The sequence below is a fragment of the Sus scrofa genome, chromosome 1 (genome assembly GCF_000003025.6).
Source record: "Sus scrofa isolate TJ Tabasco breed Duroc chromosome 1, Sscrofa11.1, whole genome shotgun sequence".
Classification (NCBI taxonomy): domain Eukaryota; kingdom Metazoa; phylum Chordata; class Mammalia; order Artiodactyla; family Suidae; genus Sus; species Sus scrofa.
Genome location: NC_010443.5, coordinates 203,728,037 through 203,754,405, shown reverse-complemented (window position 1 = coordinate 203,754,405; position 26,369 = coordinate 203,728,037). Strand labels below are relative to the sequence as shown.

Genomic DNA, 26,369 nt, shown 5'->3' with positions numbered 1-26,369 from the left:
ATAAATGAACCTAACTAGTATCCATGGGGACACAGATTCGATCACTGGCCTCACTCAGTGGGTTAAAATATGCGGCAGTGCCATGAGCTGTGGTGTAGGTCACAGACGAAGCTCAGATTCCTATTACTGTGACTGTGGCACAGGGAGGCAGCTTCAGCTCTGATTTGACCCGTAGCCTGGGAACTTCCACATGCCACAGGTGCAGCCCTAAAAAGACAAAAAAAAAAAGAAAACACACACTAAAAAACATGATTGAGATTGTGAAGCACCAACCATTTCCCTCTAATGGGCATGATTTAAGAACAACTGTGATAAGGGTATAAAATTAGCAAGCCCAATAACTTTACAATTTCTTCAATATTAAGTCTTCACTAAAGATTTCATTATATTTCTTTAGGTACTCAGAAAATCAACATCACATCCAGATCTAAGAACAAGGTAAAATTCTTCCATAAGTAGTCCAGACCTCCTATGAACAAGAAAATAAGTGCAGAGGGAACTGTCAATAGCATAATTTCACATGTAAGTTTTGACTCTAGTCACAGTGTTTCAACTTATTAACATATTACGATTATACAGAATGAAGAGGGCCTCAAGTCACTTAAAATTTAGAATTTTCTTTTAGAATTTCCCAAAGTTTTTTTTTTTTTTTTTTTTGTCTTTTTGCCATTTCTTGGGCCACTCCTGCGGCATATGGAGGTTCCCAGGCTAGGGGTCTAATCGCGGCTATAGCCGCTGGCCTACACCAAAGCCACAGCAGCGCAGGATCTGAGCCGCGTCTGCAACCTACACCATATCTTACGGCAACACCAGATCGTTAACCCACTGAGCAAGGGCAGGAATCGAACCTGCAACCTCGTGGTTCCCAGTCAGATTCGTTAACCACTGCACCACCACGGGAACTCCCCCAAAGTATTTTGTTTCCATATCTGTGCCTCACTGACATAGGGAAGGTGAACTTAAAGACACCTATTAAGGTCAAAGGGTAATAAGAAAAAGCAAAATAATAAAGGAATCTATTTAGTGTATCTGTTTGACTACTATTTAATAATGTTTCGTTTCAATAGAGAACAAATACATTCCACATTGTAAATCAACTATACTCCAATATAAAATAAAAACTAAATTTAAAAATAATAAAATACAAATTTTAAAAAGGTGGGTTTTTTTGCTTTTTAGGGCCGCACCCACAGCATAAGGAAGTTCCCAGGCTAGGGGTCAAATCAGTCGGAGTTACAGCTACAGACCTAAGCCACAGCCACAGCAATGCCAGATCCTTAACCCACTGAGCAAAGTCAGGGATTGAACCCACATCTCCATATATACTAGTCAGGTTCGGTTACTGCTGAGCCACGATGGGAACTCCCAAGTTAAAAACTTAAAAAAAAAAAAAAAAAAAAAAAAAAAATTCCCCAAGTGGATTACATACATTTTGAGATTTGTGCCTTTATAATCTGACATCAGCTTACCTAATGGCCAAAACAGGATAAGAATCTGACTAGGAACCATGAGGTTGTGGGTTTGATCCCTGGCCTTGCTCAGTGGGTTGGGGATCCAGCTGTGAGCTGTGGTGTAGGTTGCAGATGCATCTCAGACCCTGCGTTGCTATGGCTGTGGTGTAGGCCAGAGGCTACAGCTCCGATTAGACCCCTAGCCTGGGAACCTCCATATGCCATGGGTGTCGGCCTAGAAAAGACAAAAGTAAATAAGCCTACTCCTAAAGGAAGTTAAAACAAACTAAATAGGTTCAGTTTTTTCACATGCTAAATTTGTGGATTAGATTGAATCAGAAGTCTTCCCCCTGCAATTTTTTTTAAAGCATAGAACTCTTTTTTCAAATAGCATATAAAACCCCAATATACAATATAGATAAAAGAATGAGCTGCTCAGGTTGAAGTGGAAGATTGGAACAGTCACAGGCTAAATTTAATTCATCTACAGCACAACAGGGCACTGCAGAACACAGAATGAAAACTACCAACTAGATGATCTCAGAAGTCTCTAAATTTTTGTATTTAGTCAACAGTCACAAGTGGTTTCAAAGAAGTTCACAGATATAAAAAGGCAAAAATTCCTAAACCTGCATTAGACAATTTTCTTATGTATCACTTATATCTGGAATCTAATATATGGCACAAATGAATCTATCTACAGAAAAGAAACAAATTCATGGACATGGAGAACAGACTTGTGGGTGAGAGAGTGTGAAGGACTGGGAGTTTGGAGTTAGCAAATACAAACTATTGCATTTGGAGTGGATAAGCAATGAGATCCTGCTGTACAGCACAGGGAACTATATTTAGGCACTTGTGATGGATCATGATAAAGGATAATGTGAGAAAAAGAATTTAAGTGTATGTGTATATATGACTGGGACATTTTGCTGTACAGCAGAAATTGACAGAACACTGTAAATCAACTATAATAAAAAAATTAACTAATCCCCAAGAATCCCAATGTTTAGATAATAATAGAAGGAAAAAAATGCCCATGCATCAGATTTAATCTCTCCTGAAAATCGGCTCCACAGTGGAAAAACACTGGTTAAAAGAAGAAAATTATGAGCTATCCCACAGTAGAGAAGCTTGAAAACTGGCTGAAGATGTGACTAAATTTAATGAAAGGAAAAAAAAAATCAATATGAAAATAAAATTTGTTTTACCTCTTGGCTAGATCACACTTAGTTCCCAGTACATCACTTGCTCTTCTGCAATCATTTTCCTGCTTATATTGCTTAGGTGTATCTAAAGAAATACAAAAATTAATGGCTCTTTAAATATGTTTATACATTCTAATATTCAGAGATCTCTTGATCAATATCATCTAAATAGAAGAAAACAAAAATAAAGTAATGCTAATGTTAAAAGATATATATTCAATTGTTAAGTCTATAGTAATATACATAACAGTGATCGTAACATGTATAATAGGCTTTTCTAAAAAGCTAACTCATTCTAAGTTTCAAAAAAAGGGACAGTCCATAATTTTTCAGCCTTACTTAGCCATGCTTCATGTTTAAGTACACAAATAATGCAATTACCACATAAACCAGCAAGGCCAACAAGTTACAGTACTTAGTATATTTTAGTCCAGCATTTATGATATCAATCTATATATTTATTCTTTAACATATCATTTAATAACTGTACTAATAATGAGAAAAAGAAATTAAAAACTGACCTGCCTTCAATGAGTCAGTTTAGACTATTGATCAAGAGAAAATTATGGCATACTGCTACAATATTATGATACAAGTATGCACAAAGGCGCCTGGCCCAGAGTAAGGAACATGAAGAAGCCATGAAAGTACAGAGAGAATAAGTGTACATTTGGTATGCTGGAACATAGGGTATATCTATGGAAACACGGTAGGAAATGAAATTGGTGAAGAAGGCCATGGCTACATTACAGAGGATCTGACAATATTCCAGAGGTTCCTCTTCTTTCAACATGTTAGTTTCTGAAAGATTACTTATACATGTGTCCAAACTGTTACTGTTTAGGACCAATGTATGTACTACATAAAGTTTTTCTTTTAATTCATCATAATGTCACCTTATAATATTTTCAATACCCTATGCTTTTGAATCTACTAATTACATTTTTTTTTTTTTTTTTTTTTTTTAGGGCCGAACCTGTGGTATATGAAGTTCTTAGGCTAGGGGTTGAATCGGAGCTGCAGCTGCTGGCCTATACCACAGCCACAACAATGCCAGATCCAAGCCACATCTGAGACCGAAATCACAGCTCTCAGCAATGCCAGATCCTCATGGATACTAGTTGCACTCATTTCCACTGAGCCATAATGGGAACTCCAGAATCTACTAATTATGACTGAGTTAGTTATTTATAAAACATTTTAGGAGTTCCCGTCGTGGCGCAGTGGTTAACGCATCCGACTAGGAACCATGAGGTTGCGGGTTCGATCCCTGCCCTTGCTCAGCGGGTTAACGATCCGGCGTTGCCGTGAGCTGTGGTGTAGGTTGCAGACGCGGCTCGGATCTCGCGTTGCTGTGGCTCTGGCGTAGGCTGGCGGCTACAGCTCCGATTCGACCCCTAGCCTGGGAACCTCCATATGCCGCAGGAGCGGCCCAAAGAAATAGCAAAAAGCCAAAAAAAAAAAAAATTTTTTTTAAATAAGCACACATACATAGGAATAAAATTAAATATGTAATAAAAACACTCCCTACAAACAAAAGTCCAGAACCATATGGCTTCATAGGTGAATTCTACCAAACACAAAGAACAACTTACACCCATCCTTCTTAAACTTTTCCAAAAGATTGAAGAAGAAGGAACACTCCCAAAGACATTCTATGAAGCCACCATCACCCTAATACCAAAACCAGACAAAGATACTACCAAAAAAGAAAATTACAGGCCAATAACTGATGAATATAGACACAAAAACTGTCAACAAAATTCTAGTTAACCAAATTCAACAATATATAAAAAATATCATACACCATGACCAAGTGGGATTCATCCCAAGTTCACAAGAATGGTTCAACATACACACATCAATCAACATTATACACCACATTAACAAAAGAAAAGTCAAAAATCACATGATCATCTCAAGAGATGCAGAAAAAGCATTTAACAAAGTCCAACATCCATTCATGATAAAATCTCTTAAGGTAAAGAAGGAATATACCTTAACATAATAAAAGCCTTTTATGACAAACCCACAGCCAATATAATACTCAATGGAGAAAAACTGAAAGCCTTCCTGCTAAGATCTGGAACAAGACAAGGATGCGCACTCTGACCACTTTTATTCAGCATGGTATTTGCAGTCCTAGCCACAGCAATCAGACAAGCAAAAGAAATAAAAGGTATTCAAATTGGAAGAGAAGAGGTAAAACTGACACGCTATGCAGATATGATACCTATATATAGAAAAACATAAGGACTCCACACAAAAACTACTTGAACAGATCAACAAACTCAGCAAAGTAGCAGAATACAAAATTAACATTCAGAAATCAGTTGCATTTCTGTATACCAGCAATGAAACATTAGAAAAGGAATACAGAAATACAATACCTTTTAAAATTGCACCTCAAAAAAATCAAATACCTGGGAATACACCTGACCAAAGAGGTAAAGGACTTATATGTAGAGAACTATAAAACATTAATCAAGGAAATTGAAGATGTAAAGAAATGGAAAGATATTCCATGCTCCTGGGTTGGAAAAATTAATATTGTAAAAATGGCCATACTACCCAATGCAATCTACAGATCTAATGCAATCCCTATCAAATTACCCACGACATTTCTCACAGAACTAGAACAAACCATCCAATAATTTATATGGAACCACAAAAGACCCAGAATTGCCAAAGCAATTGAAACAAAAACCAATCAGGAGGCATAACTCTCCCAGACCTCAGGCAATATTACAAAGCCAGTCATCAAGACAGTGTGGTAATGGTACCAAAACAGACATACAGACCAATGAAACAGAACAGAGAACCCAGAAATAAAGCAAGACACTTATAGCTAATTAATCCCTTTTTTTTTTTTTTTTTTTTGGTCTTTTTGCCTTTTCTAGTGCCGCTCCTGCAGCATATGGAGGTTCCCAGGCTAGAGGTCTAATCGGTGCTATAGCCACTGGCCTACACAGAGCCACAGCAATGCAGCAATAAAATGTGTCTGTTTTATGGCTAATTAATCTTTGACAAAGGAGGCAAGAACAGAAAATAAGAAAAAGACGGTCTCTTCAGCAATCATTCCTGGGAAACCTGGACAGCTGCATGTAAATCAATCAAACTAGAACACACCCTCACACCATGCATGAAAATAAACTCAAAATGGCTTAAAAGACATAAATACAAGACCAGACACCATCAAATTCCTGGAAGAGAACACAGGCAAAACATTCTCTGACATCAACCTCATGAATATTTTCTCAGATCAGTCTCCCAAAGCAACAGAAATAAGAGCAAAAATAAACCAATGGGACCTAATCAACCTGACAAGCTTTTGCATGGCAAAGGGAACCAAAAAGAAAACAAAAAGACAACTTACAGAATGGAATAAAATAGTTTCAAATGATGCAACTGACAAGGGCTTAATCTCTAGAATATACAAACAACTCATAAGACTCAACAGCAAAAAAGCCAACAACCCAATTGAAAAGTGGGCAAAAGACCTGAATAGACATTTTTCCAAGGAAGATGTACAGATGGCCAATAAGAACATGAAAAAACGCTCAACATCACTGATTATTAGAGAAATGCAAAACAAAACTATGAGATACCACCTCACACCAGTCAGAATGGCCATCATCAATAAGTCCACAAATAACAAATGCTGGAGGGGGTGTGGAGAAAAGGGAACCCTCTGCACTGCTGGTGAGGATGTAAGTTGATACAACCACTATGGCAATCAGTATGGAGATATCTTAGAAATCTATACATAGAACTACCATATGTCCCAGCAATCCCACTCTTGGGCATATACCCGGACAAAACTTTCCTTAAAAAAGACACATGCACCTGCATGTTCACTGCAGCTCTATTCACAATAGCCAAGACATGGAAACAACCCAAATGTCCATCGACAGACAACTTGATTAGGAAGATGTGGTATCTATACACAATGGTATACTACTCAGCCATAGAAAAGAACGAAATAATGCCATTTGCAGCAACATGGATGGAACTAGAGACTCTCATACTGAGTGAAATAAGTCAGAAACAGAAAGACAAATACCATATGATGTCACTTTTATCTGGAAGCTAATATAAGGCACAAATGAACCTTTCCACAGAGGAGAAAATCATGGACTTGCAGAACAGACTTGTGGTTGCCAAGGGGGAGGGGGAGGGAGTGGGGTGGTTGGGGAGCTTGGGGTTAATAGATGCAAACTATTGCCTTTGGAATGGATTAGCAATGAGACCCTGCTGTGTAGCACCGGGAACTATATCTGGTCACTTATGATGGAGCATGATAATGTGCAAAAATAGAATGTGTACATGTATGTGTAACTGGGTCTTCTATTAGTGAAAATAAAAACAAAACAAATTCAGCAAAGTAGCAGGATACAAGATTAACATTCAGAAATCAGTTGCATTTCTGTAGACTAACAATGAAATATTAGAAAAGGAATATAAAAACACAGTAACTTTTAAAATCACACCCCCAAAAATTAAATACCTAGGAATAAACCTGACCAAGGAGGTAAAAGACTTATACATGGAGAACTATGAAACATTAATGAAGGAAATTAAAGAGGATTGAAAGAAATGGAAAGCTATCCCATACTCCTGGGTTAGAAGAATTAATATCATAAAGAGAGCCATACTACCCAAAGCAATCTACAGATTCAATGCAATTTCTATCAAATTACCCATGACATTTTTCACAGAACTAGAACAAACAATCCAAAAATTTATATGGAACTATAAAAGACCCAGAATTGCCAAAGCAATCCTGAGGAACAAAAACCAAGCAGAACGCATAACTCTCCCAGACTTCAGGCAATATTACAAAGCTAAAGTAAACAAGACGGTGTGGTTGTGGTACTGGTACTGGTACCAAGACAGACATACAGACCAATGGAACAGAATAGAGAACCCAGAAATATACCCAAACACCTATGGTCAATTAACCTTCAAAAAATGAGGCAAGAATATAAAATGGGGAAAAGCAAGTGGTGCTGGGAAACCTGGACAGCTGCATGTAAATCAATGAAACTAGAACACACCCTCACACCACACACAAAAATAAACTCAAAGTAGTTTAAAGACATAAATGTAAGACAAGACACCATCAAATGCCTAGAAAAGAACATAGGCAAAACATTCTCTGACATCAACCATACAAATATTTACTTAGCTCATTTTCCTAAGGCAAAAGAAATAAAAGCAAAAATAAACCAATGGGACCTAATCAAACTGACAAGCTTTTGCAGATCAAAGGAAACCATTAAAAAAAAAGAAAAAAGAAAAAAGAAGATAACCTAAGGAATGGGAGAAAATAGTTTCAAATGATGCAACTGTCAAAGGCTTAATCTCTAAAATATACAAACAACTCATACAACGCAAAGGCAAAAAAACCAACAACCCAATTGAAAAAATGGGCAAAAAAGGAGTTCCTGTTGTGGCTCAGCAGAAATGAATCTGAAATGCAAATCAAAACTACTATGTGGTACCACCTCACAACTATCACAATGGCCATCATTAACAAGTCAACAAATAAATGCTGGAGAGTGTGTAGAGAGAGGGGTACCCTCGTACACTGCTGATGGGAATGTGAATTGGTACAACCACTATGGAAAACAGTATGGAGGTACCTCAGAAAACTAAATAGAGAACTACCATATGACCCAGCAATCCCACTCTTGAGCATATACCCAGACAAAACTTTCTTTGAAAAAGACACATATACCCATATGTCATTGCAGCACTATTCACAACAGCCAAGACATGGAAACAGAAAAAAATAATGTCATTCGCAGCAACGTGGATGGAACTAGAGACTCTCATATAAGTAAATTAAGTCAAAGAGAAAGACAAATACCATATGATATCACTTACATCTGGAATCTAATATATGGCACAAATGAACCTTTCCACAGAAAAGAAACTCGTAAGAGTTCGCATCGTGGCTCAGCGGTTAATGAATCTGACTAGTATCCATGAGGACACAGGTTCAATCGCTGGCCTTGCTCAGTGGGTTAAGGATCCGGCATTGATGGAAGCTGTGACTTAGGTCGCAAATGTGGCTCAGATGCTGTGTTGCTGTGGCTGTGGTGTAGGTCAGCAGCTACAGCTCCGATTTGACCCCTAGCCTGGGAACCTCCATATGCTGTGGGTGCAGCCTCCCCCCTCCCCCCCAAAAAAAGCAAAAAGAAATAAATAAATAACTCAAGGACTTGGAGAACAGCCTTGTGGCTGCCAAGGGGAAGGGAGTGGGATGGACTGGACATCCGGGGTTAATAGGTGGAAACTACTGCATTTGGAGTGGATGAGCAATGAGATCCTACTGTATAGCACAGGTAACCATATCTAGTCACTTACGATGGAATATGATGGAGGATAATGTGAGAAAAAGAATGCATATGTATGTGTGACTGGGTCACTTTGCTACACAGTAGAAACTAACATAACACTATAAACCAACTGTAATGGAGAAAATAAAAATCACTATTAAAAAATAAAAATAAAAAATGTATAATAAAAAAATGAAAATATGCACAAATACAACTACACCACAAACTTAGTAGACAACCATTAACTAAAACAATGGTGATATATTCAATTAACTTGTAATAACAAATAAAGGAAAAGAATCTGAAAAAGTATATGGATAAATGAATCACTCTGCTATACACTCAAAACACTGTAAATCAACCATTATTCAATAAAGAAAACTTTTTAAAATTTTTTATATAAAAATAAAAAGATAATGCACAACTGTAAACACCTTCTGGTGGTGGTAGGCAGAGTTGATGCACATTTCTTCTGGTATGAAAGTCTGTAAGGTAAAAGTTGCTGAGTAAAAAAGCATCTCGAGTTTTTTCCTAAAGGTGATAGGCAATAGGAAGCAGTGATGGGTATTAGACCAGAAGATAAAGATCATATTTACATAACAAAAAGATCACTGATAGCCATTTGTAATACAAACTGATAGAAGAGTAGAGGCAGAGTAGCTAGACCACAATCACATGCGAGAAATGATGAAAATTGGAATTCCCATCGTGGCGCAGTGGTTAATGAATCTGACTAGGAACCATGAGGTTGCAGGTTCAATCCCTGGCCTTGCTCAGTGGGTTAAGGATCCAGGGTTGCTGTGGCTCTGGCATAGGCCTGTGGCTGTAGCTCTGATTCGACCCCTAGCCTGGGAACCTCCATATGCCGCAGGAGCGGCCCTAGATAAGGCAAAAAGACAAAAAAAAAAAAAAAAAAAAGAAATGATGAAAACTAAATTATCTCATTTAAGATGCAAAGGGGGGACAGATAAAACAGTGCATTTAGGTTATTAAAAAAAAAAACAACAACAGGAGTTCCCATCGTGGCTCAGTGGTTAAGGAATCCAACTAGGAACCATGAGGTTGCAGGTTTGATCCCTGGCCTCGCTCAGTGGGTTAAGGGTCTGGCGTTGCCGTGAGCTGTGGTGAAGGTCTCAGACGCAGCTCAGATCCCACGTTGCTGTGGCTCTGGCATAGGCCGGCAACTACAGCTCCGATTAGACCCCTAGCCTGGGAACCTCCATATGCCTCAGGAACGGCCCTAGAAAAGGCAAAAAGACACACACACACACACACACAAAAATAGGAGTGCCCATCATTGCTCAGTGGAAATGAATCTGACTAGCATCCATGAGGACACACGTTCAATCCCTGGCTTCGCTCAGTGGGTTAAGGATCCAACGTTGCCGTGAGCTGTGGTGTAGAGGTCACAGATGCAGCTCAGATCTGGCATTGCTATGGCTAGGGTATAGGCCAGTAGCTACAGCTCTGATTTGACCCCTAGCCTGGGAACTTCAAAATGCCAGGGGTGCAGCCCTAAAAAAAGCAAAAAGAAAAGAAAGGGAATGTATATATTTATGTATGATTGGGTCACTTTGCTGAACAGAGGAAACTGGCACATTATAAATCAACTATACTTCAATTTAAAAAAATAAAATAAAAAAAAAATGGGCAGAATATCTAAATAGACATTACCCCAAAGAAGACACACAGATGGCCAACCAGCATATAAAAAGATGCTCAAGGGAGTTCCCATCGTGGCGCAGAGGAAATGAGTCTGACTAGGAACCATGAGATTGCAGGTTCGATTCCTGGCCTTGCTCAGTGGATTAAGAACCCGGTGTTGCCATGATCTGTGGTATAGGTCACAGACGTGGCTCGGATCCTGCATTGCTATGGCTGTGGTGTAGGCTGGCAGCTATAGCTCTGATTTGACCTCTAGCCTAAGAACTTCCATACATAAGCCTCAGGCGTGGCCCTAAAAAGCAAAAAAAAAAAAAAAAAAAAAAAAAAATTATTAACACTTTTTAATATTCTGAAATATAATTTTTAAAACTACTAAAAAGAAAATCACTTCAGGAGTTCCCGTCGTGGCGCAGTGGTTAACGAATCCGACTAGGAACCATGAGGTTGCCGGTTCGGTCCCTGCCCTTGCTCAGTGGGTTAACGATCCGGCGTTGCCGTGAGCTGTGGTGTAGGTTGCAGACGCGGCTCGGATACTGCGTTGCTGTGGCTCTGGCGTAGGCCAGTGGCTACAGCTCCGATTAGACCCCTAGCCTGGGAACCTCCATATGCCGCGGGAGCGGCCCAAAGAAATATCAAAAAAGACAAAAAAAAAAAAAAAATAAAAATAAAAAAAAAAAAAGAAAATCACTTCAAGTAAGACATAATATGTAAAGTGTAGGAGGGGGGAAAAGTTGTTTCACCTTTGATAAAGTAGTTTACTACAAAAAGTATAAAACAATGTTGCGGTCCCCCGGCTCAGACCAAGGTTCTACCTTAGAGGAAAAAAGGAATCCCAAGAGTATAAATTACAATGTCTGAAGAAGAGAGTTACCTCCAAAGAACCTACCAAACACTTCTAAAGTATGGACTTCTAACTAAATTTCCTAAACGGACACAAATATGCCCTCACTTTCAAGGTAACATAGAAATCTCCAGGTGGACATGAGGACAATTTCAGATTTCACAAGGTCTAAACTAAGGCTGCCAAGAATGCAAAGGCCCTTTCCAAGCTGAAGTGAGAACACAATGCCAATCAAATATGCCAAGACCTATCAAATTAATTCTATCATCTCAAGTAATGCTCTATAGGTAGAGTTTCAGACAAGTCCTTGTATTACTGAGTTTTATACGCTGTGTCAGATTTGATGCCACCAACTGTTCTCAATGCAGCATCAACAGAGGACAAAAATATCTATGTGACCATGCCAAGTGGTTCCATTCCTTTGGACAAGGTAGGCCAAGCTGACTCTGGACCATAATCAAAATTGCTACCAAGCGTAACCTGGTTCTTATCTCTGCTTGGGCCCCTAGTTAAACAATTCTTGTACTGATCTAGTCTCTTCCAGAAGCGAACAATTCCATCTCCAGATGATGCTCTGACAAGGTTTCCAACCCATTTCACCAGAAACTCCACTTTGGCTTTTATTTCTTTTATTCCAATCCACCAGCACAGAAAACCACTGAAGGACCTAGGTATGGCGAACATGTCGCCCTTGTTCAGCACGAAATAGCTACAGAAGATGAGACCTTCCCCCAAATAGCAAAGATCTGGCATTGCCCATCTACTGCAGCAGGGGGTGGTGGAACCATTTTATACACAAGCCATATTCTGTTAACCTCCAACCAACTAATAAGCTGCCTCAAATATCAGCCAACCAGAACCTCCACATTTCAATCCCTTATTTGCATGGCAGCAACTGAGAGGACTATCAGTTGGAAGCCAAACCAGTTTCCTCATAAAAAGAGACCAAACCACTACCCCCAGGACAGACAAGCTCTCCTGAACACTGCTTCCCTTAGCAATGTACTCAATAAATCTTTTCTATGAGTTCCTGTTGTGGCCCAGCAGGTGAAGGACCCAATGTTGTCTCTGTGAGGATGAGGGTCTGATCCCTGGCCTTGCTTAGTGGGTTGAGGATCCAGTGTTGCCATGAGCTACAGCAAAGGTCACAGACGTGGCTCAGATCCGCCATTGCTGTGGCATGGCATAGGCCAGCAGCAACTACAGCTCCAATTCGACTTCCATGCCCAGGAACTTCCATATGCCACAGGTGTAGACATAACAAGAAAAAAAGAAAAATAGAAATCTTTTAAAGAACAAAAGTGAGGGAGGCTAAAGAGGAAAATGAACTGTGGTTCTTAAAAAAAAAAAAAAAAAAAAGAATTATTAGTTTTTAGATATAACAGTATGGTAAATAAATAGAAAACAGTCTATTTTCCTAACAGCGCATGCTAAAACGAAGTCAAGTGTTAAGGTCTTGAACTTACATGGTTCAGCAAAAATACAAACATACACATTTAAAGCAAAAATATCAACTGTTGAAACAGGTAGTGAGTATTCCAGTAATTTTTTTGTGTGTCTTTTTAGGGCCGCACCCACAGCATATGGAAGTTCCCAGGCTAGGGGTCAAATCAGAGCTGTAGCCGCTGGCCTACACCACAGCCACAGCAACATCAGACCCAAGCTGCATCTGGGACCACACCACAGCTCACAGCAACACCAGATCCTTAACCCACTGAGCAAGGCCAGGGATCGAACCTGCATCTTCATGTATGCTAATCAGATTCATTTCCACTGAGCCACAACAGGAACTCCTCGGGTAATTATTGTACTATTCTTTCAGGTTAAAAATTCATTGGCTTCTACATAACAATTTGTAAACAACTATTTAGAGCAGCATTACTAATAATAGCCAAATGGTGGAAACAACCCAAATGTCCATCAAAGGACAAATGAATATACAAAATACAATTCAATCATACAAGAGAATTTATTTATACCAAGTAATGAAGTACCAATACATGCTACAAGTTGGATTAACCTTGAACACACTGGGCAAAGTAAAAAACTGTCCAAGTAAAAAGAAGCCAGGCACAAAAGGTCTCATATGATTTCATTTACATGAAATATCCAGAATAGGCAAATCATAAAGACTAGAAGTACACTGGTGGTTGTCAGGAACTGAGGGAGGAGGAAATGAGGAGTGACTGCATAATAGGTATGGGGTTTCCTTTTGAGGTTATAAAAATACTCAGAACTAGCTAATGGCAATGGCTGCACAAGTTTGTGAGTTTATTAAATGCCGCTGAGTTGGACAAGTTGCAAAGACTAAGATGCGATGTGCATTTCACCATAATACAAAATTACTCGGAGAAAAAAAAGAATGTAAAGGAACTGCTATCATAGAGAGAAATATTAATGCAAGGGAAATGTAAAAGAAAAAAATAACAAACCTGGAAGTGAAGCAGGATACTGCAAAAGAATACTCTTCGCATATACTTCTTCTGAGGCAGGATCAAACGAAAGGGGAGACATAGGTGGTAAAAGATCCACAGCCTTAAAACAGAATTTGAAATACATTTTGAAATACACACATTTTACTCAGCACCACAAATAACAGCACTGTTAATCTATGAAGGAATGATGTTTCCCCCTAAAAGGAAGACATAATTACCAAACATACAGATTACCTTTTTCTTTTCTTTTTCGATTGTCCTGCAGCATATGGAGTTCCCAGGCCAGGGATCAGACCCGAGGCACAGTTGTGACCTAAGCTGCAGCTCACGGCAACACCAGATCCTTAACACACTGTGCTGGGCCAGGGATCGAACCTGCATCCCAGTGCTCCAGAGACACTGCCAATCCCATTGCCCTGCAGCGGGAACTCCTCCTATAACTATTTGTAAACTAACAAGTAGAATATTAGGAACAAGAGGACTTACTTTGCCACCCAACTTTGCCTCAAATGTAATAATACCTAACATCAAGAGAAACGTCTTCTCTGTTTAATACAATCCAACAAATCTAAAAATATTAACTATAATTTCAACAGCATCTTGATGAACATTCCAGTATGAATTTAGAAAAATTACAGAAAGCAAGACATTTGAACTTTAGGCTCAGGTGCAAAGACGACAAGCATATACATGCATAGCATTTCTAAGTCATTTGTAATAAGATAAATCAAGAGCCTGCTCTCCAGGAGTTCCCATCATGGCGTAGCGGAAACAAATCTGACTAGGAACCATGAGGTTGTGGGTTCGATCCCTGGCCTTGCTCAGTGGGTTAAGGATCCGGCATTGCCATGAGCTATGGTGTAGGTTGCAGATGAGGCTCAGATCCCGTGTTGCTGTGGCTCTGGCAAAGGCCGGTGGCTACAGCTCCGATTGGACCCCTAGCCTGGGAACCTCCATATGCTGAGGGAGTGGCCCTAGAAAAGGCAAAAAGACAAAAAAAAAAAAAAAAGAGAGTACTCCCCAAAAGACAAGTCAGTAATACTTACTGGAGTCCAACCTTTAATTAGACTGAAAGGAGATAAACCAAGAAATTCTTTCCACTTTTTATGCCATTCTCCTTCTTGTTCAACAATAGAATGTCTTATAGTTGTGAGATCTTCCTTTATTTTATACCTATGATAGCATAAAAAGTAAAATTTATTCAAAATATGAATATATTAAAAAAAAGTATTGAAGCAAGAATAGTTTGTAGAGAAGGGAAAATGCAACTCAAAGTTCAATCAATACAGCACACATACACTGAAAAACTCATTCATACAAAATTCAGAACCTAGAAGTTCCCATCATGGTGCAGTGGAAACAAATCTGACCAGGAACCATGAGGTTGCGGGTTCGATCCCTGGCCTTGCTCAGTGGGTTAAGGACCCGGCGTTGCCGTGAGCTGTGGTGTAGGTTGCAGATGCAACTCAGAACTGGGCATTGATATGGCTGTGGCACAGGCTGGCAGGTGTAGCTCCAATTTGACCCTTAGCCTGGGAACCTCCAAATGCCACTGGTACGGCCCGAAAAAGCAAAAAAAAAAAAACCAGAAAAAACAAAACTTTTTTTCCTTTTAAGATCAGATAACAATCACACATGGATACTTCACTTATCTTTAAATTTTTTTTTCCTAGTTCTAAACTCAAGTTGAAATTCTATTCCTACTCTCTACCCATTTCTAAAGAGAGCCCATACCTCCCAGTCACTCTCCTCAAGATAAGTCACCTTTTTTTTTTTTTCCCTGCTTTTTGGGGCTGCACTCGCAGCATATGGAGGTTCCAAGGCATAAATAACTTGTTTGAGGATTAGTCTAATTAGTGAACACTAGAGAAGAAAAGCCAGAGAAAAATTAAGAATATTTCATAAAGAACTGTCACTCAGGGCAAATAATATATTCCAGACAAAAGAAAATTACAGGAGTTCCCATTGCAGCTCAGTGGTAACAAACCCAACTGGTACCCTGGAGGCTGTGGGTCCAATCCCTACCCTCACTCAGTGGGTTAAGGATCCAGCATTGCCATGAGCTGTGGTGTAGGTCTCAGATGCAGCTCGGATCCCGGTTGCTGTGACTGTGGCATAGGCCAGCAGCTGCAGCTCCAATTCAACGCCTAGCCTGGGGACTTCCATATGCCACAGGTGCAGCCCTAGAAAGCCAAAAAAAAAAAAGAAAGAAAAAAGAAAAAAATTACATTAATCTTCCTTTCTACTTCATGTGTCTCTATAGCAGTTGATGACATGAGGTTATTGAGTACTAGTAAAATTTTCATAGCTGTTTGCCAAAACTACAGTTGTTAACTAAGCAAAAGTTGTTCTGAGAAATCATCAAACCCACCCTACTCCTCCCCCAGTGAAATAAGAGAAGATCTTTCTAGTGTACCTCATATGCTTCAGATCTGACAATCTTTCTCTCTGAAATTTGGTCTCTTTTTCAAGGAAGTGAAGGTCTATTGTCAGTCTTGCTTGGTCAGCCTGACAATGTTCATATTTCATTACTTTCAAGACTTCATTTAATAACTGAATAACTGTTAAAAGGTTCAACTTTCCAGCCTCATAAACATTTCCTATGTGCAACTAAGGATTCAGAAAAACAAAAAGGTGGTAAACTATAGAATCTTAAAATAAAATGCTACAAAAATTATGTCTTTTTCACTATTACATAAAAAGATTACCTTAAAGAGTGGAAAAAAATCAAATGTATAGCCCAAAATAAAACTACATAAATAATTTTGGTCCAAAGAAAACTACTGTGGAAGAATTAACATGCCATGCTACATTTTCACATCATGCAAAAAGTTGAAAACTACCATAGAAGAAATGCAAATAAATGGAAAGCAAAATAAAGATTCAGGAGAAAGAGGAGGTTTAGACAAAGATCCTGAATTCGTATTTTAACAAAAGTTTGCAACTTGAGGGTGCACAATGCCTGAATCCAACATATTTATTTGGCCTACACAGTTGTGGTGTTTTAAAATCATGTGAGGAGTTCCCATCGTGGCGCAGTAGAAATGAATCAGACTTGGAACCATGAGCTTACAGGTTTGGTCCCTGGCCTTGCTCAGTGGGTTAAGGATCCAGCGTTGCCATGAGCTGTGGTGTGGGTTGTAGATAAGGCTCGGGACCTGGCATTGCTGTAGCTGTGGTGTAGGCCAGCAGCTGTAGCTCTAATTAGACCCCTAACCTAGGATCCTCCATATGCTGAGGGTATGGCCCTAAAAAGCAAAAATAAATAAATAAATAAATAAATAAAATCATTTGAATTAGTTGCCAATATTTTTTTAAAGTCAGATTTCACAGAAAAAATTACTAGTCCTCCAAAGACTTTGTCATTTTCTACTTTTACCCCTTATTGTTATAATTACCATACTTCATTTATACGTATTACCTGCAGAGGCCATGTATGAATCTAAGTTTGCAGACCCTGATTTTTATGTACTCTGGATCTAAAGTGTCTAACATGTTACCTATTAAAGTGAAAGTTCTTCAGGGTCACAAGAATATTTTATCTTTACATCTGCTATACTACAATAATACCTGGCATATAGCAGATACTTAATAAATGCTAAGTTTACTAAGAAGAGAAATGTAGACTACTCAAAGGGAAATGTCCCAGGAGCTAGTAGAAATAATTTGATATAATTTGAGTTGAAGGGGAGAGATTGAAATACCAATTTGAGAATATTATTATACAGGAGCTGATGAAGCCATGGAACTGCATAAGAAAATACAGATGAATTTGTACTGTGGAAAAGGGGATATTAAAGGAACCATGGAGAAAGCTTTTATTTAAAAGTTAGTGCAGGAGTTCTCTTGTGGCACAGCAGGTTAAGGATCTGGCACTGGTTTTGATCCCTGCCCCAGGAATTTCTGCATGCCATGGGCATGGCCAAAAAAAAGAAAAAAGAAAGTTCCCGTTGTGGCTCAGTGGGTTACAAACCCGACTAGTATCATGAGGATGTGGATTCAATTCCTGGCCTCACTCGGTAGGTTGGGAATCCAGCACTGCCATGAGCTGTGGTCTTAGGTGGCAGACGCAGCTCGGATCTAGCATTGCCGTGGGTGTGGTGTAGGCTGGCAGCTGCATCTCCAATTCAACCCCTAGCCTGGGAACTTCCATATATGCCACAGGTATGGCCCTAAAGAGCAAAAAAAAAAAGAGTTCCTTCTGTGGTGCAATAGGTTAAGATGCATTGCTCTAACTGTGGTGTATGTCACAGCTGTGGCCCAGATTCCATCCCTGGCCCTAGGAACCTCTATATGCCCCGGGAGCAGCCAAAAAAAAAAGGAAAGGAAAGAAAAGAAACTTAGCAACTAGGAGATCACTGATGCTCTCTTTGAGAATTTATCAAGAACTAGTTACTATATCATCTTCCTACTAAGTACCTGCACTCTCTACACTTTATGATATAGTACTGTACAAGGTATGGATAATTAATAAAAGTTGATAGAAATATACACAACCTTAACCATATCCCTTTTTGTGAATTAATAAAAGTTGATAGAAATATACACAACCTTAACCATACCCCTTTAGTGAAAGATTTACCAGATACACTCACAAAAATAAATTCTGACAACAAAAAAAACACTTTAAGAAAAACAGTAACTGATATATAAAATAACTACACAAAGCTCAAAAGCTTCCTTAATTATCAAATGCTTACCTGACACATTTGTTTCTCAATTTTCTCAAGTAAGAGCCTTGGAATATTGATAGCAACATTAGTTCCATCTAAAGTATACTGGTTAACAAGACTAAGGACTGAACTAACAACTTCTCTCTCTTCTTCCAAAAACATGAGTGTTTCATTCACTGAAGCCCACAAAGACTGAACCTTTGAAAACAAAACATTAAAGTCTATACATAATCCATACATACATTAAAGAAATGTAAAACACAAATATATGCTCACTCCCAGAACAAATAAAGTATTCCTGGAATGGCTTATGGTGAGAAAATTATTTGTATTTTAACAGTCTAAAAGCATTGATATTACTTTCAAAGGGGCTTTAAAGAATTTTTCAGGAGTTCCCATCATGGCTCAGCAGTAACGAACACAGATTTGACCCTGGCCTCGCTTAGTGGGTCAAGGATCTGCTGCTGCTGTGAGCAGGAGTGTAGGTCACAGACATGGTTGGGATCTGGTGCTGCTGTGGCTGTGGCATAGGCCAGCAGCTATAGCTCCAATTTGAACTCTAGCCTGGGAACTTCCATAAGCCACAGGTGCGGGCCTAAAAATAAAAGAATTTTTCAAGAGAATCTAACCCACTATGACCTTCAAAACATTACTAAGAAACCTTACATAACCAAGATGAAATTATGTTGTGTATTCTGGCAAGCCATCAATATAATGGTAATATTTCAGGGAGAAACAGTAAGGGATTTTCAGTAGAAGAAAACACTATACCTCAATTTTAAGAGTCATTCAAGTTTCAAAATGTTGGAATTCCTATTGTGGCCCAGCGGGTTACAAACCAACTTGTATCCATGAGGATGTGAGTTCAATCCGTGGCCTCCCATGTTGCTATGGTTGTGGTGTAGGCCAGCAGCTACAGCTCCGATTTGACCCCTTGCCCAGGAATTTCCACATGCCACAGGTACAGCCCTAAAAAAGCAGAAAAAAAGTTTCAAAATGTTAAAATCTGAAAAACTACATATTAACCTATACTTATTAAAATTCATGTACAACAATGTTCACAGCACTTTTTTTTTAAGGCCACACTTGCAACATATGGAAGTTCCCAGGTAAGGGTTCAAATCGGAGCTGTAGGTGCCAGCCTACACCAAAACCACAGCAACAGCAACACGAGATCTGAGCTGCATCTGCGACCTACACTACAGCTTGCAGCAACTCAAGATCTTTAAACCACTGAGGGAGGCCAAGGATCGAACCGGCATCCTAACAGACACCATGCTGTGTTCTTACCTCGCTGAGCCGCAATGAGAACTCTGATAGCACTTCTATTTGTAGTGGTCAAAAAATGCAATCAACACAAAGGACTACCTTGACTGAGCAAAGGCTAGGGATCAAACCAGCGGCTACAGCTCCAGTTAGACCCCTGGCCTAGGAGCCAATATATGCCTCGGGTGTGGCCCTAGAAAAGACAAAAAACAAACAAACAATAGTATGGATGAGCTAGCATAAGAAGTCGAACGCAAAAGAATATATTCTATATGCTCTCACTTCAAGTTTAGGAATAGGCAAAACTAATCTTTAGCATAAGAAGTAAGGATAGTGTTTAATCTTGGAAAGAAACAGCTGTGAATCAAAAGGCGCTCAAGGCTCCTATGGAGACGGTAAGGCTCTGTTCCTGATACTGGATACTGGTTATACAGATGTGTTCATTTTGTGAAATTTTGTCAAGCTTATGATTTTTGCACATATTTGTATATATGTATGTCTCAAAAGAATTTATAAATGTGGGAGTTCCTGTTGTGGCACAGTGGGTTAAGAATTTGACCAGTATCCATGAGGATGCGGGTTTGATCCCTGGCCTCGCTCAGTGGATTAAGGATCCGGCACTGCTGCAAGCTGCAATACAGCCTACAGATGCAGCTCAGATATAGCACTGCTGTGACGTAGGCCAGCAGCTGCAACCCCTACCCTGGGAAGTTTCATATGCCACAGGTGCAGCCATAAAAAGTAAAATAAAATAAAATAATTTACAGAAGTAGAAGGGAGAAGGGGAAATGCAATAAATACACTTGTGTAGGCATCTGTGTCTTCCCAGAGTACAAGGTAAAGTTGATCCCCAAAGAAAGATTCACTGGCTAACCATCTAGAGGTTTCGCAGGATGGCAATTCCTTGGTGAATGAACAAAGATCCAAGACCCGGCTCTCAGATATATACATTTTTTTTAATTTTATGGCTACATCCGTGGCATATGAAGTTTCCACACCAGGTACTGAATCTAAGCCACAGCTGCAACAACACCAGGTCCTTCAACCCACTGTGCCAGGCCAGGGAATGAACCTGTACCTCCATAGTGAACCCAGCTGCTGCAGTCAGATTCTTAACCCACTGTGCCATGGCAAGAAAGTCTCGGATTTTTTAAGTCTAGAAATTTTATCTTGTCAGTGGCTCAAAGAGGACTAGACTCAGGAAAATTGAACATCACCTAAACTAAGGAGAGATTGCTATGAAAACTCTTTGTAGGTTTCATACCAACCTAACCTATTAAGCTTACAATCAAAGATACTACATTCAGTAAAAGGAATATTCATAGTCACTAAATTGGAAGCTCCACGAAGGAAGTAACTTGGCCTGTTTTCTTCATTGCTCTCGCCCTAATATCTAGAAGAGCAACTAGTACATAGCAGGTAATCAACAAACATTCACTGAATGAATAATTATTTCCTCAGAAGGACACACAACTTTTCCATTGACAAAGTACCTAAAAAGCCAAATTAATACCACAAAGCAGCTTAATGACCATAGAATCAGAACAAAGAACTTGAGATTTTATCCAAACACAGGCATAAGAAGGCTTAAGAAAATATACCCCTATCCCATATCTATCAAAGCCAATCTCTGAAAGCCTCAGGTCATTTATATATGACAGATTCCTCTCTATTGCCATACCAGCCTCAATGTGACCCCTCATTTTTCTTCCATACTTAACCATCTTCCCTTAGTATATTTCATTTAATAAATATTACTGATCAAGCTGAATTTTCTTGGTGGCATGAAAGATTTTAAATTAACCACATTCAAAATTGCTTTTGGAGTTCCCGTCACGGCACAGAGGAAACGAACCCGACTAGGAACTATGAGGTTGTGGGTTCGATCCCTGGCCTCACTTAGTGGGTTAAAGATCTGGCGTTGCTGTGAGCTGTGGTGTAGGTTGCAGATGTGGCTTGGATCCCTTGGTGCTGTGGCTGTGATGTAGGCCGGCAGATGTAGCTCCGACTGGACCCCAGCCTGGGAACCTCCATATGCTGCAGGTGGGGCCCCAAAAAGCAAAAAATAAATAAATAATACAAATAAAATAAAATTGCTTTTGTATATATTTAGTCTCATATATTATAACCTAATAAGCTATTTTTTCCATTGTACTCAAGAATTTCAAGACACCTCATTAATACCTTTATATATATATATATATATATATATATATATATATATATATAATACTCACTTACAATGAATAAAAGGGGAAAAAGTAACAGTGAAATAAAAGAGATATAAGAATCCAATTGAGGAGTTCCCGTCGTGGCGCAGTGGTTAACGAATCCGACTAGGAACCATGAGGTTGCCGGTTCGGTCCCTGCCCTTGCTCAGTGGGTTAACGATCCAGCGTTGCCGTGAGCTGTGGTGTAGGTTGCAGACGCGGCTCGGATCCAGCGTTGCTGTGGCTCTGGCGTAGGCCGGTGGCTACAGCTCCGATTCAACCCCTAGCCTGGGAACCTCCATATGCCGCGGGAGCGGCCCAAGAAATAGCAACAACAACAACAACAAAACAACAACAAAAAAGACAAAAGACAAAAAAAAAAAAAGAATCCAATTGAGATATGAGACAGATATAAGAATAACAGAGATAAAACAGAGATATGAGAAAGACATAGAATCCAAATGAGTAAGCAAATGCTGCATATCACATTAGAAAAATTAAACTTCTCCCTTCAAAAGCTGTCTCACCTTTTGAATTTTCTCTTGTATATTAGTTTGGTCATCATAGGGTTCCATTCTAGTTAAAAATTAAATAATCTCATTAGTCATTTTAAAAACCACATGGTAATTTAACATCCCAGGAGCTAATTAATCTGCAAACCCACTTGCTAACAACCATTCCTATTAAAAACAAAAATAAAACTGAAGCTCAAAGCTACCATAATTTATTAGAAGAACTGGACTAGGACTAAGAAATTAGAATTATGTTCTAGTTCTATCATCAACTAGCAACTGATATGTCATTTTAACTAATATCAGATTCCTTGTCTGTAACATGCCGGGGCTAAACTAATATCTAAGGCAACTTGCAGCTCTCAAAGTCACTTACTTTTTTATTTGGTTTTGCTGTCCTATACATTCTGATCTTAAATCTCGTACTTGTTTAACTGACAATCTGCAAGAAAACACACAAAATGACAACTATAATTCTATTACAACTAACTAGTATAGCCCACTTTGATATTATCTCCCGTTTTCATATCTTTGCTCAAGGCCCCTGAGGAACTCTTTCTAATATACCCAGCAGTCATTCTTAAAGGGATTCCAGACTCCCTTTAAGAGTTACAAGAGCATGGAGCTCCTGTCGTGCCGCAGTAGAAACGAATCCAACTAGAACTATGAGGTTGCGGGTTCGATCCATGGCCTCGCTCAGTGGGTTATGGATCTGGCGTTGAGAAGGAGAGGGTAGAAAGGAGAGGGAGAAGAAAAAAGAACTTAAAAAAAAAAGCAGTGCTGAATAGATGAATGTAAATATAAGGTAGCATGAAATGGTTAATGAAACTATGATGGAATACCTATTTGAAGGAATATTTACTTAACGGATACTCAACAGATATTAAGTAGAAATTAAAAGTATTACATTATGGGGAGTTCCCTCAGCAGTTAACAAACCCAACTAGGATTCATGAAGATGTAGGTTCAATCCCTGGCCTCATGGGTTGGGGATAAGGCATTGCCATGAGCTGTGGTATAGGTCACAGACATAGGTCAGATCCCACGTTGCTGTGGCTGTGCTGTAAGCAAGTAGCTACAACTCCGATTTGACCTCTAGCCTGGGAACTTCCATGTGCCAAAGTGTGGCCCAAAAAAAAGCAGAAAAAAGTACTACATTATGGCAATATGGAAAAATTTAGAGTGAAATATTAACAGAAAAAAATGATATAAAATAGAATGAGCACTATAATTATAGCTTTAAAATGTAATTCATGTTCAAAAAAAGTAAAAACACCTAAAGAAAATAAATTTTTGAACTAAAATGATATCTTCTTTTCCTCTAAACTTTCATTTACAGTGTGTATAAAGTTTTAAAAAATTTTATTCAGAAGTTATCTGATTTTAAAATGGAAAGATAACAGCCAGGGGGTTTGAGGTAGACAAAGTATTATCACTGAAAGTATATGATGACATTTGTTCAAAAAGAAAGAAATCTTCATTTACTAACTATCAAAGTATTACTTACTGTGCATTTTCCTGATATTTTCGAGTAACACAATCTTCTCTTTGCAAAATCTGTAAAAATCTGTTACGTGCTACATGGCACCTGGCAATGCACCTGTGCAAATCTTGTGGCTTTCCATTAAATGCCTCCATAAAATGTACAGAAGAATCTACATGAAACACAAATAAAATATAGGTAACTTAGATTTACAAGCCAATAAATATCAAAAATGTTGAATTCTGTTAAATTTTTTTTTGCCGGCTCCTGCAGCACACAGAAGTTCCCAAGTCAGAGATGGAACCTGAGCCACAGCAGTGATAATGCTGAGTTTTTAATTGCTGGGCCACCAGGGAACTCCATGAATTGTGTTAATTTTGAGAGACAAGCAACCTCATTTAACTAACAATTCCTTAAAAGCAGGTAAGCCACATACATGATAAGATACAACTAATCTCACAAAAGCCAAGGATGACCTATTTTTAAAGGAAGCTACTGCAAAAAGATATCTGAAACTGAGTTATTTTACAAAAAAACTTTTAGAGTCCATCTGTTCAAAATAATTATTATTCCTATATTCTTAATACATTCATGAACAAATACATAAGCAACTTAACACGGTCTTTCAAGAACGAAGGAAGAATATCAACTAAAAAAAGATGAGGTGAGATCACATCACCTTCATAGTTGCCATCAGCTTACTTTTCTTCCTAGTAAGACCAAAAGGACAAGACAACGAGATAAAACCAATCTCCATTTCTCAAGTAATTCTTGACTATGTTACTAATGATCAAAGCAGACCCTGAGAACAATCCTTCCAAACATTTCATAGTCCAGGTTTTTACCTGTAATAAAATGTAACAAATCCTACTTTAAGGTAGCTCAATACAATAAAGATGGATAGGCTGAAAAATAGTCACCACACACCATATTTAACATTATTAGTCTAGGTCCTAGCAATACTCACAAAGAAATAACCACAATTTCTAAATATTTAACAAGGGATGAGTTCACTGGATGTAGAAGTCTGAATATATTGACTGCATCTGCTTTAAACCAGAAATAGGAAAACTCATGCATTAAAAACCTTATGTACAATAAACTCTTGCTAAATCCAAACACACATAATTCATATAAAATAGTCTGGGTTACATGTAATTGGAACAGCTCATCTAATAGAAAAACTGGTAAAATGCTTACTCTACGTTAATTTAAAGTGTGCAAATGGGAGTTCCCGTTGTGGCTCAGCAGGTTAAGAACCCAACTATTATCTATGAGAATACAATCTGACCCCTGGCTTCGCTCAGTAGGTTAAGGATCTACGTTGCCATGAGCTGCAGTGTAGGTCACAGACGCGGCTCGGATCCCGCACTGCTGTGGCATAGGCTGGCAGCCACAGCTCCAATTTGAGTCCTAGCCTAGGAACTTCCATATGCCACAGGTGTGGCCCTAAAAAGCAAAATATAAAAAAAAAAATATGCAAATGATTATAAAGCAAAATCACATGTACATTTTTTTAAAAATCACACATAGAAGATAAACTGGAAAAGTTTTGTGTATACATATATACACAAACACATGTAATATGTATATTTGAACATATATAAAATAATGTATGTATAAAGTTTGTCACTGCAGCATTGTTTTTATAGCAAAAGATTAGGGAAAAAAGCCAAATGTCTGTCAGCTTGTCTGACTAAATACACTAGCATACATCCATTTATACATTTTCAGTTCTAAGAAAAAGAGTAAGAATTCTATGAACTGATATGGGATGATCTCCAGTATACATTGTTACACACATAAAAAAACACAAGATTAAAAACCAGATATATGTTACCATTTAAAGTTTTTAAAAAAAGAATAGATGTGACTCAGACCTGGTGTTGCCGTGGCTGTGGTGTAGGCCCCAGCTCTAAATCCAATTCGACCCTATCCCAGAAATTTCCATATGCCACAGAGGCAGCCATAAAAATAAAAAATAAAAATAAATAAAAATTTTAAAACATACACATATGTGCTAGTATTATTCATTACATTGGCTATTTCTGGCAAGAGTAATAAGGTAGAATTAGGGAACAGAGGTGGCAGACAGACTTTCCAATTTTTGATTTTGAATTATGAGAATACACTATGTAATCAAAATAATTTAAATGTATAGGTATAATTTGTTCACTTAAACTTAAAAGAGGAGTTCTCCTGCAGTGTAGCAGGTTAAGAAACTGGCATTGTCACTGCAGCAGCTTGGGTTGCTGATGTGGTGTGAGTTTGATCCCCAGCC

General features: G+C 38.6%; 1 protein-coding gene across 2 annotated transcripts in view; it reads right to left on the bottom strand.

Moving 5' to 3' along the window:
• The window catches only part of HAUS6 (HAUS augmin like complex subunit 6), a 50,970-nt gene that overhangs the window by 16,817 nt on the left and 7,784 nt on the right, over positions 1-26,369 (bottom strand). For both annotated transcript variants that reach the window (XM_013993527.2, XM_001928749.6), the window contains exons 5-12: positions 24,113-24,260; positions 22,982-23,047; positions 22,621-22,669; positions 18,645-18,815; positions 16,361-16,554; positions 14,991-15,117; positions 13,942-14,044; positions 2,663-2,744 (exon numbers count right to left, since the gene is read on the bottom strand). In XM_013993527.2, coding sequence (XP_013848981.1) covers positions 2,663-2,744; positions 13,942-14,044; positions 14,991-15,117; positions 16,361-16,554; positions 18,645-18,815; positions 22,621-22,669; positions 22,982-23,047; positions 24,113-24,260 — 940 coding nt within the window. The remainder of the gene's footprint in view (positions 1-2,662; positions 2,745-13,941; positions 14,045-14,990; positions 15,118-16,360; positions 16,555-18,644; positions 18,816-22,620; positions 22,670-22,981; positions 23,048-24,112; positions 24,261-26,369) is intronic.